Raw genomic sequence first — 20,619 nt, forward strand, 5'->3', positions numbered from 1 at the left:
TCTCCGCGGCGCCCGAAGACTCCGAGTCGAGTCCGCGCAGCGCGAGCTGGGGAAGGCGTGCGGGGCGGCGAGGACCGCGTACTCGGCCGGGGGGCCGCCCTCCGGAAGGGGCCGCCCCTGGGGCTGGCGGGGCCGGGCCTGGGTGCCCGGCTCGCGGGAGAGGCCGAGCGCGCCCTAGGGGTCGGCGGGGAGGGCGTCCTGCGCGCCGGGAGCGGGGGCAGCCGCGGCCCCGGGCGGGCCCCGCGGAGCCGCGGTGAGTAGGTCGGGTCGGGCTGGCGTCTGCGGGCGGGGGTGGCCGCGCGATCCCAGAAGCGACTCCCGCCCTGACGTCGACCCTGGAGTGAGCGCGGGAGAGCCGCGCGGGGAGGGGCGGGCCGCGCGATCAGCCGGGGCGCCCGGCGACAGGGCCGGGTCGCCAGCGCCTCGCCTGGTCACTGCGGAGACCGTAGCAGGACAGCTGGGAGCCCCCCGGGCCGGGTCCTGGGAGCTAGGCTTCTCCCCGGGAAAGGAGGTCGCGGTGTTCGTCGCCCAGACCGAAGGAATCCCGCGCCTGACCCGCAGGGCCTGGGCGCCGCGCCCTCTCCGCGGTCCAGCGTCTCCCTGCGACTTCCTCGCCGCGTCCGCGGCCCCGCGGACAGCGGGTGCGGCCCGGGGTCCGCACAGGGACCGCCACGGCTCAGCTCTGTGCGGCCGGCTCAGCCGGCTTGAGTCCCGGGCTCACCGTGAGCCTCTAGCTCCCGCCGCCGCTGCTGGGCGCACAAAGTCCGCGCCGGGAAGTCCCAGGGTCACAACTATGGCCAAGTGAAAGGACCGGTGGTGGACCCGGGTACGCGGACGCCACAGCGGCCAACTGGGCCTGTGGGCCTCTGCCCTCGGGACCAGGCGCGGAGTGGGAGCGGCCACAGCGTGGCCCGTGCCCTCTCCGGATCCCCGGCTCCTACTTGCATGCCCTGACTTTGTGCCTCTCTGTTCCATGCAGGAAAAGCCGTGGAAATACACCCGGATCAAAACGCCCCTTGCCCTCGTGACCCTACCCCAGGACAAGCAGCCGAGTTACCCGACATCGTGGTCAGCAGAAGCTGGGTTGGTGGCTGTATGCTGCAGCTGCAGGGACTCAGCGCCTAGGAGGGCTCCTGTGCAGGGGGAGAGGCAGAGATGCAACATTTTTAAAGTTTCACAAAGCATCCAGCTGCACCCAGGTTCCTGGAGCAGGAGACAAACAGAATTAATGTTTTATACCTTCGGGTATAGGTTTGAGTTTTTTCCCCCTCATGCCAAGTATTTAAAACCTCTAGAAACCCATGATTTGACAATCAATGATTGCGCGATACTTTCAATTTGAATATTCAAAGGCTTAACAAAATGGACTATCTTCTGCAGAAATCCTGCACACAGGCACCCCACAGAGAGTCCACAGAAACAGGGAGTGAGACCCCTTTGGGGCCTGGCCCTTGCTTTTATTGTATTTTGAGCATTTTGCCCACCTTCCCACAGACAGAGCAGGAGTCCTCAAAGATGCTCTGTATTTCTGCCTCAAAGGCAGCTCAGGGAGCCTTGAGTGACTTAGGCTGCCCTTCAGGACCACCTGAGCCAGGCTGGCCGGGCTGACTGATTTCCATCTCTTCAGTCTCTGTTTTAAGAGAAAATCTCAGGTTTTGGGGAGTGAACATGGCAGCCAGTAGGTCTGGCCTGGCAAGGAGTCCCTCTGGGCCCAGGTTGCAGGCTGGAGGCCTGCAGAGGCCTCAGCTCTGTGCCTCATCTCCTTCTGGCCCCGCCTGGCCACGTGCTGGCTTCCCTCCCCTTTCTTCCGCTCTTTGTCTGTGCCCCAGACACTGGGGTTTCAATACAGAATGCCTGCCTGTTAAGACCCTTTGCTCCTCCCCACAGAGCTGGGGATGCCTGTGGGGCTTCACCCTCTGGAGAGTTTCTGAGGCTGGTGTTTTTTTCACTGTGAAGTTCCCTTTTTTCTCCTCTTTATCCCTCTAGAGCCATCCCTGCCATTTTGCTGCAGGAGCGTGTGTTGAGAGAAATGAGAAGCTTGGCTTCTGCTCATTCTAGCTGAAAGGGTATGGATTTGTGTCAGGCCTTCACACTTTGGGTGAGAGGTGGGAGGGATATGACGTCAACTGCGTCATTGGTCCAGGCCTAAGCCCCTCACAAATGACCAGGGATTGTGCTGGGTTCCGTTCTCCAGCCACTTGCTGTACCTCGTCTGTGTGATTTGGAAGCTGAGAAGACAGGAGTGGTCCAGAGAGGGAGTGGGTGCCAGGCCATATCCTCTCCTGGCCCCCAAGGGAGGGCAGGGTGGGGCTCCCTTTCCAGATAAGCCAAGACATTTCCATGTTGCCGGGACAGGCAATGGTTACAGGCCTCTGTTCTTTGTTCTGTGAATTCTCTGAAATGCGAGAAGTGGAGTTGAGCCCCTCAGGCCACCAGAAAGATACCCGAATGCCCTGGAATGTGTTGGATGCAGGAAGGAGCACACAGAAATGGAAGAAAGGGGCTCGAAGAGTGACAGGACACCAGGGTCTGCGATGGATCAGAGTTGCTTGGCAACTGAAGCTGTGTCTCTGGGGGAGGGAATCAGGGCTGGGAACACTCGACATGGCACCTGGCAGTAGGTGTGGGGTGTGTTTGTCCCCAGCCCAGCTGGAATCTGTCAGCTTCTGGAGCCTCTCTCTTTCTCCAAAGGCACCGAGCCTGTGTCCTGAGTTTCCCTGATGTACCTCAAGACCAGACTCATGAGGAGGCGAAGGACACTGGGAGTTCAGAGAGCCACTATTTCTTTCTCCCTGTCCTGCTGTGTGTGGGCACGGCCCCTTCTGAAGGAACAGTGAGCAGAACGGCGTAGAATTAGGGACAGTCTCTTGTCCTCATAGCTTCTTCCATAACTTCTTTTCTCTTTCGTCCTCCTTTTTGTTTTATACTTATTTTTTGGTTTGCTTTAAAAAAAATCTTCCTCTATGGCCTTTGTGTTTATTTTTTTCTGAGTTTCTTTCTCTTTGTCTCTCTTCTTGTCATTGCTTTCTATTTCTTACCTACATTGCTGTTTTTCTCCCTGGCTTTCTGTGTGTGTCTGTTTTCCCATGTTCTGGGGTGCTGTCTCATTTTTTCAGGCTTCATCTCCTTCCTAACCTCTCCTTTCATGTGGAAGTGGACGGGGACGGCAGGAGGCCATTGAGCGCCCTTGGCAACATCATTGAAATTGATACTGATGATTGGCTACCCTTTGGAGAAGGCAGGCAGGGCTGAGTGAGAGGTGAGCTCTTTGGAAGTCACGGGCTCTGTAGAGACAGCAAAGACCTCTTTGTCCCTTCCTCCAGAAGCCTCTGCCCAAAGAAGGACAGCAGTTCTGGGGGCTTCTGCGTTGGCCCCTGCTGCTGGGATGGATGTTCCAGTGCTGTTGCTAGCCAGCAACTTCAGAAAACTGGGTTTCCTTAGGCCTGACCCCTGATTTGAGAAAGAAGCCCCCCAGTTTTTAGCTCAACAATAAGGAGTTTCGTTCCCCCTGTTTCTATAATTGCAGAACCCCAGCACAGGTGTTTAAGGGCCACACCTGTGGGGGTGAGGGAGGGTTCTTCTTAAATTGGGTCCTGTGAACCCTCCTTGTGGGGCCGCGTGTGTCATGAGGCCTGGAACAACCGGCTCAGCTCTGAGGCCCCATGGAGTTGGATGTTCCTCATGGACTTTTTAGAGTTTGTCCTTTATTGAGTGTTTATTGCATGTCAGGCCCTGTATGGTATAGCCTCTCCATGTCACAGGTGAGGAAACAGGCTCAGAGGGATGAGCAACATGACCAAGATTACTGAGCACACACATGGCAGGATTGGGAATCAAACTTTGATAGATCAGATGCTAAACGCTTACTCTTAATTAACATTGTTGTCTTCCTCATCTTTTATAGCAGAGGCTTTCAAACTTTTCGGACTTCAACCCACACTAGGAAATTCATTTTACATGTTCACATACTATATCTATGACAATATTTATATGTTTACAAAACAAACTTTTCATGGAACAATGTACACCTAGGCATAAGAGATACCCTGAAGATTTCTATTCCATCTTTTCCATCTCATTCTATGCATGAAAAAAATCTATGTTGATTCGGAGTGGCTAATATAATGACCCACCAGTGCGTTGTGACTGACATTGGAAAACATTGCCCGTGAGACATGCAAACCCACTTGTCAGAGTTGCGCGCGTGGACAGCGTGTCCTGTCTGCTCTACTGTCGGGGTGTGTGGGGAGGCTGGGGCAGTGCAGATACTGACTGGAGAGTGGTCTGTGAACACTGGGGTCACCGGAACCCCGAGAAGAGGCTGACTGGAGGGGAGGGGAAGCTGCTAATTAGGCTAATGACAGTGTGTGCATCTCAGACCGGAAACTCTTCTTTCTTGCTGGGGTCATGGTCACCTTCAAGGTGTCTGCCCTGAGGTCCTGATCATCTCTTTGGGGTTTTTAATAAAAGAGTGAAAAAAATGTTGCGGGCTTTAATAGGCTCACTTGCTTCAAAATATAACATAGGATCCAGATGTCTGGATGTTGGAAGGGATCTTTGAGGGACTGAGACAGACTTGGAGTGTTTTTCCAACATCCCTGACGGTCGTTTTCCGGCCCAGGCTCCCTCCGCCACTTGGCTGAGCTGCCAGCCCGTAGAGGAAGTGGGAGCTCACCGTGTGTCAGGCCGCCTGTTCCACTGTTGGACTGCTTTATAATGATCATTGGCTGAGACAAAATCCAATGCGGTATATTAGCTGAGCACCATCTATGTACCAGGCCTGGTACCAAGCACCAGAAATACAGACTGATAGTCCTGCCTTCTGTGATCAACTGCTTGGTGAGTAACATGGAATACCTTTTCTCCCATGTCCACACCACTGCTCCTTCATTACAGGTCTGTTTGGCTCATTCATTTGTTCATTCATTCATTCATTCATTCAACAAGCATATACTGATGATCTGCTCTGACCAGGCCGAGGGCTAAGCCTGAAGAAGTTATCATGTCCCCTTCCACTCCCACTGCAAACCTTCTCTTTTTAAGGTTCACCATCTGTAATTTCTCTAGTTCTTCATATGTTGTAGTATTTCAAATCTCTGAGCCACAGACCTCAGAAACCCTTTAGTTGGTCCTTGGCCTTCTTAAAGTCCTGTAGCACCAGAATAATGGGAATAGAATGCATTTTTTAAAAAGTTTTAAACCGAATATTTTAACTGAAATTTTTTGGCAGGCTTTTGTATGCAAATGACACTACAGAACATTATATTTAGAAGATATTATTAAATTAGACACGTGACACATGAATATGAAAAGACTTCCAGTAGAAGAAAAAAAGGGAGTTTATTCCCTCCAAATTTGACTATGGCTCTAAATTCTCTTTATTAATGCAAAGTTCTTTTGTCATTCTGACTGTGGGACACTGTTACCAAACCTTGTGGGAAATATCAAGTTCCAAAAACATGGAGGAAACAAGTACTTACTGGGTCCAATGTGAATGTTTGGTCCATATGAAAATGACCAGAAAGACTGTTAGATGAAGGTTATTTAATGATTTGTGGTAAGTCAGTCTCTTCCCATAAAATGTATCCAAAGTTTTTACTTTAAGAGACTTCCATGGGGAATGAGCATTTGATAGTTTATCATTTAAATTAGGAAGATACCATCAGATTCTGCTTGAAAAGTTCTTTTACTTAAGACATTTTTTTTTTAACATCTTTATTGGAGTATAATTGCTTTACAATGGTGTATTAGTTTCTGCTTTATAACAAAGTGAATCAGTTATACATATACATATTTCCCCATATCTCTTCCCTCTTGCATCTGCCTCCCTCCCACCCTCCTAAGACATTTTTATTATGCAACATTTGTGACATACAAAAACATAACGATTACTGTGATAAAAGCCTGTGAATATATTATCAAGGTTAAGAAATAAGTGATATTTCATTTATGATTAAATTAATTTATTAAGACTTAAACTTTTAGATTATCAACCCAAGATATTTGGTTAAGAGAGAAGGTTAGCAGGGATGGCTATCAGTTTTCCCAATTTGAAAAGCTAATTCTTAGGTATTATTTGTTTTGTCCACATTTTTTTCCTTTTGGAATTTGTAAATTTTTTTTTTCTCTCTCTTTTCCTTTTGGCTTGTAATATACTGACAATGACGTTGCATATTGCAAACCCACACATTTATCAGAGATTATGATTAGAGGACACTTTTATAGCAAAGATCAAATATAACATGGTGTCATCATTTACAAATAATTGTAGAAGATTTTCTTATTATTTATTTAACCTGATCTTTAGGGATTCTAATTCCTGATCTATTTATCATATGTGTTTTAATCACACCGGAGATAATACCAAACACTGAATAACTTTTATTTTTAAGAATTCTTAGCAATATTTATAGTCTACATAGATACTAAATGAATATATAAACATTTTTCTATGCTACTTCAAAGGTTCAGTAGTTTTCCTTCTTAAAGGCATTTAAAAATATGAAATCAGTCGTCTTGAATATATTACCACTACAACTCAATAGCCAGTACTGTCATGATTTGCAGAGAGTATGACTAAGTTAAATACTAAGCATGGTGAGGACTTTCTTATACATCAGAATTGTCACCCACAGTGCTGGGGTCTAAGTTGTTACTCATCTTTGTGATATAATTTTCCCTCAATTTAACAGAGATTTACTGAGCACCTACAACCTGCTGGACACTAAGCCAGGTGCTGAGGACACAGAACTGTCCTTCCCTTGATGAGTCTAGTTAGAGAATCCTCTTTAGCCAGAGTGTATGATTTTGCACTTAACCTCTCGAGAGTCAGTAGTTTCAAATATGGTGTGTAAGATGAACAGTGTAATATTGTTTTGAACAGAGAGGATACCTTAGACAGAACCTAATGATAGAACATAAAGAGTATAATTTTGATGTGTGGTTGGTAGAATGACTGTAACGTAATGTGACTTAAACCTTGGACATCAATTGTTATTTCAGTTCTTTAAATATACCTGATGTTTTATTTCTTGTGAATGTATTATTTAGATTTACATATTAAAAATGGATCACAGAGGTACTAGTAATTCCTTTATATACGTTTACATTTACGTGTATATACATATATGTATATGTATGCAAATATATATTTTACTATTGGGATTAGTAATTCTTTTCCCTTTGTGGAATTTTCTGTACAGTACTCTAGTACTGAAGTCTTCCCCTTGCCATCATATTGTATTATTAACTGAGCTGTAGCAAGTCATAACGCTGATTTAAAAGCAGTTATTAAATAAATGAGGCAAAGCTGTGGTTTTCTTCTCTCTTTCTTTGGGGTTTGTATAACATTGTAAGAGAAGTACAAACACTTTCAACTACATGCTATAATATCTGTTTTCAGCGATGTATGGGGTGATTGCCTATATTTTAGCTTTTGCATGGGAAAATTTTGCTTTCCACTTTTTTTGGGCATTATCCTCTAGGGAGATTTCTTAGCTTGAATTTGACATCACCATCTCTGCTTACTTTAAATCTTAAGGGACCTAAAAGAGATGGTGTTTTGAACCTGAACACTTAAATTTTCTCTGGCTTCCCCAGGAAAGCTGTGAGTCTGAGAAGAGCAGGTTTAAGAAGGAGAGGGAGAGGAGAACATGTATAATCTTTATGTTGGCATTCTGCATTATTACATAAAGGTGCAGTTAGTCCCTGGCATGCAGTAGGAAATAGAGAGTACTTGAATGGGAAATGGGATAGGGAAATATAATTTATTTTCCTAGCATAAGTTTATATCTTGGTTTCACTTTTTAACAAAGTATTGTAGATTCCCAGAACAATAAAACAGAACCAAATTAAAATATATGCAATATAGCAACACTGTCAAGCTAAATAGAATTCTTAAAAGTCATTTACCATTTGGAATTATTAGCACCATTCCCCACTTCACTTGATCCTTTAGCCTAGAGAACTGAAACGGATACTAGACAGAGTATGGGCCTGTGTGTGTCTCCTTTTTTATAAATTAAATTTGCCAAACACTATGAAAGGGCTTGGATGCTCGAAGAAGAATGTAGACACCACTGGTCACTGAGCTCTACTTATCTGAGAGCCAGTGCATCCTCAGGTTGTGAGAAGATGAACATAATAGGTGAATAGACAATAGCAAACTAAGAGAAATAAGCATGCCTAACATTTAGTGTTATAATTAAACCAAAATTAAAGTTATAGGAACACATGTTTATGACTTACACATAAACTTATGATTATTGTGTTGTGTGCTACTTAGTAACAAATGGTAAGCAGTAGATGACTGTAATTATTATAAAATTTATACAACCAATCTAGAAAAGTGACGTCGAGACCCTTCCTTGTGAAGACCCTGCATCTATAGGGAGGGCCAGATCTCTTCCTTCTGATGTGGGGCCTGCCGTCCAGGTATGAGTGAGGCTGGATGACAGATGGCTCTACCGAAGATGCTGGCAACCAGGACTAAGGTCTCCAGTCTCAGCAGACTTGAGAAGGGCAGCTCTCTCCCATGGTAGAAGCTGCCCCCTTCCACTGAAGAGCAAATATTGGGCAAAGTAAAGATCAGGTTGTGAAAAGGAGTGGTGGGAGGGAAGGATTAGGCAGGGGACCCGGGAGAGTGCAGCCCAGCAGCTATGGACCACGAATGCTCCTTGGTTTGTTCCTCCAGGGATGCTTTCCCAGGAGGGGGATGAAGGGTGTGAGGTAAAAGAAGGCTCCTATTCAAGTATTTCTGTGAGAACTCCACAAATTATGTGTGTGTTTGCTCAACTAGAATATACCCTTGAAGGCCTAGAGAAGGAAGAATATCAATTATTCACTTCTAAGTGTGAATTAATATCTGTATCTTACTCTCTAGACTCCTACCGAGAGCATGGAACCCTGTCACAGAGGATGTGATGGAGACTGTATTGAGGGGCTTTGGGCCCCCAGGAGATGGAGGGAAAAATCACTGTGTCAGGAGAGACCCGATGGGTCAGAAAAATGTGGTGAAGGGAATAAAGAAAGGAAGGTGGTAGGAAGACAAGAGGAAGATTGTGGGTGTGACCTGTGAGCCTTGACTCACACTTTGCAAAGTTAAAGTGTGTGCAAGGTGTTTATGATGGGCTTGGCCTGCAGACAGGCACACTGCTTGGTGGGAATTACTATAGGAATTTAATTGCCAAAGGAGTCCACACCAGTCAGACTTACATGAGACAGGTTGATGCTTCAAATGTCAGTTTCTTCATTTATATATAGTAAGAGCTATATATTTCTGATCAGTGAGCCATCAACAAGGTCTTTCTTCAAAGGTCATGTTGTCAAAGGACCTGACAACATTTCCTTTTCCAAAGACCCTTTGCTTCTTGGTGTTCTGTAGTCTGTTGTTTCTTGCAGACAGCCCAGGACTGCTCTCTGTGTTTTCCTTACAATGCATGCATTCTTATTTGATCATAGAATGTCCATTTTGCTAATGCATTCTGATAACTGTCAGTTTATTCCATCAGAGAGACAATGTCTAGCTTAATTAAGGCTACCATGATCAAAGAAAGCCTTTGGTCTTTGTTGTTTTTTGGATTAGCCTGATTTTTGGACATCCTGGGCTTTAGTGCAGAGTCAAAACCATGTTATTTATGAAGCCATAGTGTCCTGACCTCATTTTAATGACAATAAAGCATTTATATGTGGTGTCACATTTGTTACTTGCAAGTTGTTATTTGCAAGTCACTGTAAGGGGATAAATGCATATAATGCTTCACACTTAATAAAGTCACATGATATAAAATGAGTTTTGTTTTATGCACCCTAATCTATATTATATCCTATGCATTCTCTTTTATTGAAGAACACACATAGTTCATAACTAAGAAAAACTGGACAGGGAAATCAGTATGTTTTATGATCTGCATGAAGTTTTTAATGTAATTTAAGAAAAAACTATCAGTGCTAAAAATGATACTTCAAAGATAACAAAAGATTCAGAACATAATGGGTTACTAAATTCCCCCAGAGACCTCACTGTCAGGCTGTCTAACTAGAATATGGTCCCTGACACACTGAATTCACATTGTGGTGTGTTTCAGTGGGGTTATAGTGGCAGGATCACAAATAAATGCCATTATTGTCCATTAACAAAGGGTGGCACGATGGCTTATCCTGAAAATCCAGTTCTGAAAGAGCTGCCACACCACAACAGTCTGTGAATACAGACACTGACTCAAAGAAACGCACAGAAGTCCTCTGGCGCGCTCAGTAAGCTCGGCGGCACTCATATGCCCCCCATGCCAGGCTCCCATCTTCTTTGGTCCACAGAGAAGGATCCTGGAGGACAGAGGTGTCTGCCCCCTCATCCGGGGAGAAGGGCCCCACCTTGGGTGGTGGGTCATTGGACATTGTCATGAAAGAGGTGAAGGGGTAGGGGGATGGGGTTGGGTACCCCTGCATGTGGTACAGATCCTCCAGTGTGTGCAGAGGGTAGGACTGAACCCCCGCTAGGGGGGCCCCCCAACTCGAGCTCCTGTGCTGGGCAGTGCTCCCCGACTCTAGCTGGGATAGGCAGCCTGTGCTGGGCGCCAAACTCTGCAGGGCATCGGCCGGCACGGGGTCTGGCTGGCTGAGGCCTTCGGGCACCGTTCGCTCCCACGAGTCCCTCTGAGGAGGATGGAAAGGTCACTGGGGTTAGTCATTAGGTGATCGTTGGACATGGGCAGATTTCCTTCCCAACACAGGGTGCTGCTGGCCCATGTCTTCCAAAGCAGACTAGGTGTCCTCCCTCTGCTGTCCAAAGCCTCCTTACCAGGCAGCTCTCCCCTCTGGTGTTTGACATTGGCAGTGAAAGTTTTAGTTCCTTTCTTACTGTAGAATTAGATTGTGAGTGTGTGTGTGGAGTGAGAGAGAGAGTCCTTTCCCCAGAAAACATTAAATGTGAAGATAATAAAGTGAACATTTTGACAGCGTTTCATCATTTACTCGTGGAAGAAGTAGACTCTAAGCTACACAGTGGGCTTCTGAGTGGGCTACGAAGGCTACCTGCCCTCATTGAGCAAGAAGGTAGAGCCTCATAGGCTTGGAGCTGGAAAGATTTGGGTTCGATTCATGGCTGGGCCACTTACTACCTTCCTGATTCTGAGTACTTCACTTTGTGCATCTGTGAGATGGGGCTTTAATAACTATACCCTGAGTTGTTGCAAGTATCAAATGAACAAATGCACATAAAAGTTCCTGGCTGCAGTAGATACTCAATAATGTTAATTCCTACTCTCCCACAGCCTGTTTTGTCTAAAATCCCATCTCCAGAGATTCATGCCTTTGTGGTTGAGGGCTTTACAGTATAAGAAAGTTACTAGTATTCTTCTTTATGAACTCATCTCTGGAAGGACTGCGAGAGAACAAGGTTCTAGAGGGTAGAAGTATCGTGGGAGAGGGGAGGCAGGGAGGGGGAGGGCGAGAGGAGTCCTGATGCACCTGCCCTGGCTGACAGCCTCGCTGTCTGCGAGGTAACTTCAGAGCTCTTTCCTTACGCACGGGAGGAATAATGGGGAAACATCTGGCACAATCGGTAGAATATTAACAAAATGGATATATATCCTGTTTTATCAGTCGTCCCCGCCCAAATCCCTGGATAGAGCTTCCTGCCGCGTGGCTGGCACGGATCTTTGGGGAGGGCTCCCTGGGCGTGGATCGTGGCATCTCCCGGGGCGGCGCGGAGCAGCGTCCCGGGGGTCTCCGGGGCGAGCAGACCTGGTTGCTGAGCACGTGGGCTGACCAGGGCCGCGGGAGCCCCGACGTTAGTGACCCCCTAAACTAAGCCTCTGCATACTCACCAGCACGAAGTGTGCGGGCTCGCTGGGGAAGGGCGGCGGCAGGAGCTGTGGCAGGGGTGAGGCGCTGAACAGGGAGCCGCTGTTGGGGGTCAGGGCCGTGGGGCGGTGGTCCCCGTAGAGCTCTGGGAAGTAGGAGTCCAGGTGGGCCGGGTGGCCCTGCCCTGCCGAGGACTCGCAGGCAAAGTCCTTCGCCACAGTTCGGGTGCAGGCATCGTTTGCGAACTGCTTACTGTTGTGGAAGTCCGAGTCGGATAGGAGGGATCTCCTGTCACCATAGTAACCTGACATCACCCGTGAGCCTGTTGCCAAGGGGAAAACAAACGGGCAAAAGTTTCCTCGGAGGAAGTCAAGGCATCTCTGTTGCAGCCAGGTCTCTCCACGTGTGAAATGGTATTTCCAATGCAGGCCTGACGCCAAGGCCAACATTTAAATAGATAAATAAATGTCTTGAAAGGCATTAAATACAGCGGCATTACCTCTTTTAACTGGTCCAGCCCAAATAATTCATACATTTAAAGTTCGCTCTGCCTTTGGGGATAAGTTCACTTTAGATGGAGCAATAACTGTTCAGTGTCTCTCACTTCTTGTGCACCTTCAATGTGCCAGGTGCTGTGCTAGGCGCTGTGCTTATTCTATCTCTTTGGGCTTAAGGAGGTAGAATAAGAAGCCCTTGGCATTTACATTTCCTCTAATGAGGTATCTTTTTCACAGCTTCTGAGCTCTGTCCCCGTAGATACAGGACCGTTTACAAGAGGCTGCTTCTGGGGCATGTTATGTGAGACTCAGCATCTCTAGATAAGGTGAGACAATAACCCCGCCCCAAATCAGAGGCAGGCTGTACTCTTCTTCTAATTTTTTTGTACACTGGCCGTGACTTGTACCTATTAGGCACCAGAAACGGCTGCTTGCTTTGCTTCTGTGAAGCAAAGTTAGAGGACCACAAAAAATGTTTTCTGGCTTTGATGAGTCTGGTGTTATTTGCTGCCCTCTTGTGGCCACGTTGAGTCTCTCACTCAGCTCACCTGGGCACTGCAAGCGTGAGAAGGGAATGCGTGGCACAGAAAGCTCCCCTTGGTAGAAACCTGGAGAGGCTGAAACTGAGAAGAATCTCGTTTAAGGTAAGGCCAGTGAAATAGTCCCAGAGGAGAAGAGATGTATTTGCTAAAGACTTTCTGATCTCGTAGCTCAGTAGTAGCAGGAAACCATCACTTAGAACATGTTCAGGAGCACAGACTCAAGGGCTGTAAAACTGATTTTTTTTCCCCAGCTGGTGGTGGGTGTGATCCAATTAGCTAAGACCTACTCCCTCAGGTCACAGAGAGGCTGAGCTGGGAGGACGATGCGGGTGCTTGTCTTTCTCACCTTCCCCAACCACAGTGGACCACATCTGAGCTTTGTCCCTGCCCACCCTGCCCACTGTTTCACAGGGAGAGAAGAGAGACTCATCAAGACCCTCCTTCTTATTACCCTGACTTAGTCGTACATGACTCTCCAGACACAGCACTTTGGCCTCTGCCACCTGATGTGGCACTTTGTATTATGCTCGATACTCTCTCAGCTGAGTTACAGCCCTCTTTCCAATCGACCTGCAAGCTCCATGGGGGCAGAGCTTATGTCCTACACATTTTCTGTAAACGCAGTCGTATAATACTGTGTTCAACAATTACACGTGAATTTATTCATTCATTCAGAGGAAATCAAAATTCCCTGTAGAAACTTAAAGCACAATTCCACTCACTCCACTTTCATCTTAAATTCTATAGCCCCAAACTTCTAATCAGCTCATGAATTTGAAAGCTGCAGTTACAGGTTTCATCATAAGCATACTTCTCTAGAAAAAACATCTGTGCAAGTGAAAATTAATATCAATAAATAAGGTTTTGTTTCATGCCATGAATTTATATCCACAGTAGTGGTTAAGGCTGAGAACAGAATGAAGAATAAGTAAACAAGGCTTCCAGGATCTCATGTCTGTATTTCCAATTTCCAAATAAAAAAACACAGAGAAGAAAACCCTTTGCTTTTTAAGCATGTATTTTTCTCCCTAAAAAGAGGAAGAATAATTCTAGATGATAACAGAGGCTGCAGAAATTTTCTTCTGTAGAATGGAGCAGATACAACCAGATTCCAGAGACAATAAATATGATTGGGAAACACAGCATAGAGACATTCAGATATGTGGGATCGTCTCCTGCTCTTATTCCTTTCCCTTTTCCAGCTCTGAAGATTACCAAAATTATTGAGAAACCGTATGCCCTTCTGAGTTTGGGATCTGGAAGGAACATGTGTGTGTGTGTGTGTGTGTGTGTGTGTGTGTGTGTGTGTGTGTGTATGTCTACATGTATATACACACACATGTGAGAGTGCCCCAAATTATTATTAAGAATGCCCCTATTCCATTCCACCAGGAGTACCTAATGAGACATATGTATTAAAATGAACGTAAGATGCTTAACTAAGTGCCTGGCATATAGAAAGCACCAGTAAATAATTGTTATTCCACTTGCCCTCAAGTCTCTCTCTTTCTGTTCTGAAGCAAGTGCATAATCTATCAGACCACAGTGCCAGAATCTTAAACATTTTAAAACTGTATCAAGGGCTTAATTGCTATTGCTTTTGCCCAATAAGCTTATGCTGGACAGAATGTGTTCCAAATTCAGGAATGACTGAATGAGGTCTGCCTTCCCTGATTTTACATTTTAAAAATAAATGTTTTAAAGCTGCAAAATTTTGAAAGTGCTGTAAGGCAGCTATGAAAGAATGCAAGCCTAAATGCCTGATTTAGCTCAAAAGGGAAGGAATTGCCCCTTGAACTGCAATACTCACCTGGCATTGGACCAAACGGAGACTGAGGAGAACTGACACTGCCCTGGAAGACAGAGGGGGCACAAGTGTTTTCTTCTTTAGTTGCAAGTTTGAGCTTAAAAAAGTTTAGGAATACATTTTACAAGCTTTATTTTCTGCTACTAAGAAACATTTTAGGAGAGGTTAGCTTAGAGGGGTGTCAAATGAGAGTTAAGAACACAATACCAGAAAACAAACAAGGGACAGAGAGAAACCAAAGTTTTAGATTCTGATAAACTTGCCAAAAAACACAGTCTATATGAAACAATTTATCCTTTGTTTTGTTTTTTTTTTTTACTGTTTGTGTTAATATCCTTCATCAAATATATATCAATGATTTATATAAATACATACATACATGCATACACAAATATGTTTGTATTTGGTTTTAACATTGAATGGCCACTTTTTAAGCTGTCTGCCTCCATGTAGAATGGAAGCTTCACTAAGGGTAGAGACCTTGACTGTGACTTGTTCTCAGTGTCCAGAACAGAGCGTGATTCATCACAGACACAATAAAAATATGTGGAATAAAAATAGCCTTCAAAGATCCCACAGTTTAGTGAGCATAGGAGATTGAGGGATGTTGTTGGTTGAATTATGTCCCCTGAAAAGATATATTGAAGTCCTAATGACCAGAACCTGTGAATGTGAACTTATTTGGAAATAGAAAGTTTGAAGATGAAACTAGTTAAATTAAAATGAGTTAATCCTGGAGGATTGTGGGCCCTAAATCCAATATGATTGTTGCCCTTATAAGAAGAAGAGAGAGATGCGCAGAGACACACACACAGAGGGGAGAAGGCAGTCTGAAGAAAGAGGCAGAAATCTGAGAGCTACAACTTCAAGCTAAGGAACACTAAGGTTTGCCAGCAATCACCAGAAGCTAGGAAGAGGGAAAGAAAGATGCTCTCCTGAAGCCTTCAGAGGGAGCCTGGCCCGCTGACAACTTGATTTTGGACTTCTAGTCTCCAGATTTGTGAGACGGTAAATTTTTATTGTTTTAAGGTATCCCATTTGTGGTAATTTGTTACTGTAGCCCTAGGACACTAATACAGGGAGTGATTGATGATGAAACAGATAATTCAGTGTGGTGTGAGAAGTGGCATTGTAGAAGTAAGGTGGGCTGAGGTGAACACCTAAGCCAGTATTAGTGATGGGATGGGGGACGTATCCTGGAGGAGGTGTTGCTTAAGCTGAGCGCTGAAGGAAGAGTATCCAGGTGTGTAGAGTCTTAAGATATACAAATGCAAGCTCTGGCTCCAAGATGCCCAGGAACAATGTTGCTGTTGTAAAAGGTGAGTCCTAAACATCTAGCTCTTTGGATTTGAACACTTAGTCTTGACCCTAATAATCCTACAGACTCTCAAAAGTTGGAAGAGATTTTACAGAGAGTCTCATTCAACTACCACTCAAGGCTGAAATCCTCTCCATGTTATCAGCCCTGGGTGCATTTAGCTTCTAGTGGTGGAGAACTCAGCACCCTCTGAGAAAGCCTATTTCTTCTTTGGGGACCTCCAGCTGTGATAAAGTAGGCTGAAGAGAGTCATGTTCTTAATTCTAATCTCCTTGGTCCATACAGAATAAGTTAAACCCTTCTTCCATACATAGCTCTTCAAATATCTGAAGATAACCCATCATTTCTCAACTGTCTTAATCAGTCTGGGCTGCTATAACAAATACCATAGACGTGTTGGCTTAAACAACAAACATTTCTCCCAGTTCTGGAGGCTGGAAGTTTGAGATCAGGTTGCAAGTAGGGTCGGGTTCTCTGGGGGCCCTCATCCTGGCTTGCAGATGGTTGTCTTCTCACTGTGTCTTCATGTGGCACAAAGAGAGATCATCTTTTCCATGTGTCTCTTCTTATAAGGGCACCAATCCCATTCATGAGGGCTTTGCCCTCATGACCTAACTACCTCCCCAAAGGCCCCATCTCCAAATACCATCGTGCTGGGGATCAGGGCTTTTTTACTTCACTTCACTCTGTATGACAGCCTCTAGGTCCATCCACCTCACTACAAATAACTCAGTTTTGTTCCTTTTTATGGCTGAGTAATATTCCATTGTATATATGTGCCACATCTTCTTTATCCATTCATCTGTCGATGGACACTTAGGTTGCTTCCAGGGATGAGGGCTTTAACATATGAATTATGGGGGTGGAGTACAAGCATTCCATACATAGCCCCAAACTGGAATTGTATCTTCTTCAGGCAAAATGTCCTCCAACCGTTCAGAAGTAGCACAGTATTTGAGAGTGAAGACTCTGGAACCAGAGTGTGTGTTTGAATCCAAGCTCTGCCTCTTGTCAGCTGTGTGATCTTGGGCACATTAAGATTAAACGTGATTTTACGTGTCAAGCACTTAGAATAGTTCCTGGCTTAGAGTAAGGAGGATGTAAGTATTAGCTATTATCACTCAGATGCATTTTTATGTCTCTTCAAATCTATGGTATATTCCTCTAAACATGTTTTCCTATTTAATAAGTTAACACTTTCTTTTTTTGTTAAGTTTAATTTATTGACATATAGTTGATTTACAATGTTGTGTAAATTTGTACTGTACAGCAAAGTGATTCATTTATGCATATATTTTTTTTAATATTCTTTTCCATTATGGTTTATCACAGGATATTGAATCTAGTTCCCTGTGCTATACAGTAGGACCTTGTTGTTTATCCATTCTATATATAATAGTTTGCCTCTGCTAATCTCAAACTCCCTAATAAATTAACAATGGCAAATGGCAGAAGGGAACTCGTGGGCATGCAGGGTCAGAGGTGGGTGTAGGTCAGGGTACTGTGATTCTTATATGGGAAGGAAAGGAGTTAGTGATTAACTATAGAAGCACTTGTGTTTGGGCACATTTTCCCATGTTGCCAGGGCCCATGTTATCCAGTGTTTCCCTCTGATTTCCAGCTCTGTCCGTCTGTGTCTTTCCTCCGAGGCCTGTGCCAGGGCCCATTCCCTCTGGCTTCTGCCTCAGCCTCCTTCACTGGGTAAGCAGGGTGTGGCAGGGCGTAGCCGTCCTGGGTGCTGCCTGGGGAGATGTCCTTTTGCTCTCCTGCCTCTTTTCCTCCCTGCCTGCTCCCTTAAACTGCTCTGGCCAAGGCCGGGGCCAGGAGGAAGGCTTCTGTGAGACGCAGTGCACATGCCCAACCTGATGGACAGAAGTATCGGCACCTGTCAGCCATGCACTGGTTCATCAGCTGCTGTGGCTCTGCCCTGGCCTCTGCCTGAGGCATGAACAGAACTCAGTCTGTGCCAACACAGCCCCTGCAGCTTCTACCACCACCAATGCCACCAACAGTCTTCTTATATCCCTTCTTCTTCTTCTGCCCAGTTTTAATTATTACTGTGAAATTGCCAGCACTGTACCCCCCACCCCAACCCAATTTTAATACCTGAAGACTCTACAAAGCTTTCATAATTACTAGCCTAGTTGATTTTATTTATTATTTGATGAAAAGAAGCCTCTTGTGTTTGTTTCTCCTACATACTTTTGCCCTTTACCTGCTGTGGAAAGTAAACACTCTATTTCCATTCTTTACGATTAGTCATAAAATTTTACCTGTGTATTGAACAAAGCCAACAAACAGTATCTTTTTTAAAAAATTTATTTATTTTATTTTATTTATTTTTGGCTGCATTGGGTCTTCCTTGCTGTGCGCAGGCTTCCTCTAGTTGCAGAGAGCAGGGGCTACTCTTCATTTCCGTGCACAAGCTTCTCATTGCGGTGGCTTCTTTTGTTGCGGAGCATGGGCTCTAGGCACGCAGGCTTCAGTAGTTGCAGCACGCGGCCTCAGTAGTTGTGGCTCGCGGGCTCTGGAGTGCAGGCTCAGTAGTTGTGGCTTGCGGGCTCTGGAGTGCAGGCTCAGTAGTTGTGGCGCACGGGCTTAGTTGCTCGCGGTATGTGGTATCTTCCCAGATACCCGTGTCCCACTCATTGGCAGGTGGATTCTTAACCACTGCGCCACCAGGGAAGTCCCTACAAACAGTATCTTAAACCTCCCACTGACAGACAAGATCCTTAGGACATTAACTCTTATTGCTCCTCTCCTAATTTACATGAGTATGTATTTTCTTGTATTTTAGCTTGTTTCTTTTTATTAAACCTCCACAAATTAGACTTCATAATTATTTTCATCATCATTTTATCAAGTAAATCTGTATTAGATTTACTTACATGTTCATCATTTTCTTTGCTTATCTGTCCTCCAAACTTTTTTACTAGATTTCATTTTCCTTCTTCTGAAATAACCCTTTAGAAAATTCCTTCCCTGTAGGTGGTGTTGGTGGTAAACTGTTTCAGTTTTTTATTTATCTGAAAATATAATTTCTTTTGCCCTTGTACTTAAAAGATACTATTTTTGAGTTCATGATTGTAACTTTACAGTTATTCTTTTGTCAGCACTTTAAAGATAGCCCTCCACTGTCTTGTGGCTTCCATGATTGCTGTTGAGAAGTTTGCTATTAACCTTAAACTTATTCTTTGTAACAATCTTTCTTTCTTTTCTGACTACTTTTTAAATATACTCCCTTTGTCTTTATGGTTTTTCAAGTCCATCTCATTTTACCTTGAGGTAGATTTTGAAAATGTATTCTGCTTGTATAGGGTATGCTTCATGTGGCTGGGGATACATGTCTTCCAGAAAAGTTTCAACCATCCTCTCCTTAAATATTGCCTTGCCTGTATTATCTGTATTCTCTCCTTCTGGGTCTTCGATGTATGTTAAATCTTTTACTTTTATCCCCTATATATTCTTAACTTTTTGTTACTTCCTTTATATCCATGATTCTATGTTCTATATTTTGGGATAGATGGGTATAGATTTCTTCAATTCTACATCCAGTTCACTAATTCCTTCTTCAACTGTAGCTAATTTACTGTTTAACACAAACATTGAGTTTTTTTAGTATCAATGATTAGATATTTTTTCATTTATAGAAGTTCCATTGATTTTTTAAATATTTTGCTTGGTCTTCTGTTGAGTGTTCATTATGTATTATGTTATTGTTTATTTTGTATTTGGTAGTTCTAATATGTGAAAGCCCTGGGAATTTAACTTTATTGTTTATGCTGACTGTCATTCTTAGTGACTTGTTTCCTTGTGCATTTGGTGATCTTTGATTGAAACTCATATCTGGTTGACCTTAATCTGTGAAAATCTGGGTTCCTAACTTGAGGTTGTGTTTCTCCAGAAGAGTTATGTTTATATTTCTTGGGAGGCAGCTCCCTTCCAGGTTCCCTGTCCCAGGTTCAGCTCCCCAATCTTGGCAAAAATAGCTCAAGAACCAGTCTTCATGTATCAGGCTAATTTGAACACCCGTCCTTAGGAGAATCTGCCTTTTTGGTGTGATCATCTTCTCATCATTCTGTGTCCTTACTTCTGCTCAAACATTTTCCCCACCTTCCATGCTAACCTTCAACCCAACCCCCCCTGCCCCAAACCCCCTAGCTTTGATGATTTCCCTTACTTCCAGCCAGCCCAACAAATTAACAAAATTTGTTTTATGCAGGATTCTATTTTGTTTTGGGTACCATCTCCCCACCTCCAGACAGTTGACTGTCTGAAACAGAGTCAAATCCCTAAGTATTAAAACTAGAAGTAGATACTGTCCTGTTGTACCCACAGTAGCTTTTATTTTTAACTTTCTATTTTTCTATGACTGCCAACATTTTCCAGCAGAGATTTAGATTATAAATAAAATTCATAAGCATGCACTTGTAGTAATTTCATAAGCACACCATTAGGCACATGACCAGATGTGTTATATCTACTAACTCATTTAATTACCACAACCACCCCAGAAGATAAGTAATGCTATTTTCATCTTGATGAGGAAATTGAAACAGAGAGAATAACTCAGGTTCCCCTGCAGGTAGGGTTGTTGTTAGTGGTGGTGGGTGGGATCAGACAAGGACCTTTCTGATTCCAGAGCCTTTTTCT

At 44.5% G+C, this 20,619-nt stretch overlaps 1 protein-coding gene across 2 annotated transcripts; it reads right to left on the bottom strand.

The window, feature by feature from the left end:
• Window positions 1-2,927: 2,927 nt before the first annotated feature.
• Window positions 2,928-18,229, bottom strand: POU2AF2 (POU class 2 homeobox associating factor 2). 2 transcript variants are annotated; one of them, XM_082343557.1, is made up of 3 exons: window positions 14,652-14,673; window positions 11,826-12,124; window positions 2,928-10,653 (listed from the first exon to the last, which is right to left on the bottom strand). In XM_082343557.1, exons 1-3 carry the CDS (start codon window positions 14,656-14,658, stop codon window positions 10,252-10,254), a joined length of 708 nt encoding a protein of 235 aa, XP_082199683.1. In that variant the 5' UTR covers window positions 14,659-14,673; the 3' UTR covers window positions 2,928-10,251. The 2 variants fall into 2 exon arrangements, with proteins under 2 accessions (XP_082199683.1, XP_082199682.1); XM_082343556.1 differs by having other exon boundaries at window positions 11,826-18,229.
• Between the last annotated feature and the right edge of the window lie 2,390 nt (window positions 18,230-20,619).

This window comes from Balaenoptera borealis (assembly GCF_965194805.1).
Source record: "Balaenoptera borealis genome assembly, chromosome: 11".
NCBI lineage: Eukaryota > Metazoa > Chordata > Mammalia > Artiodactyla > Balaenopteridae > Balaenoptera > Balaenoptera borealis.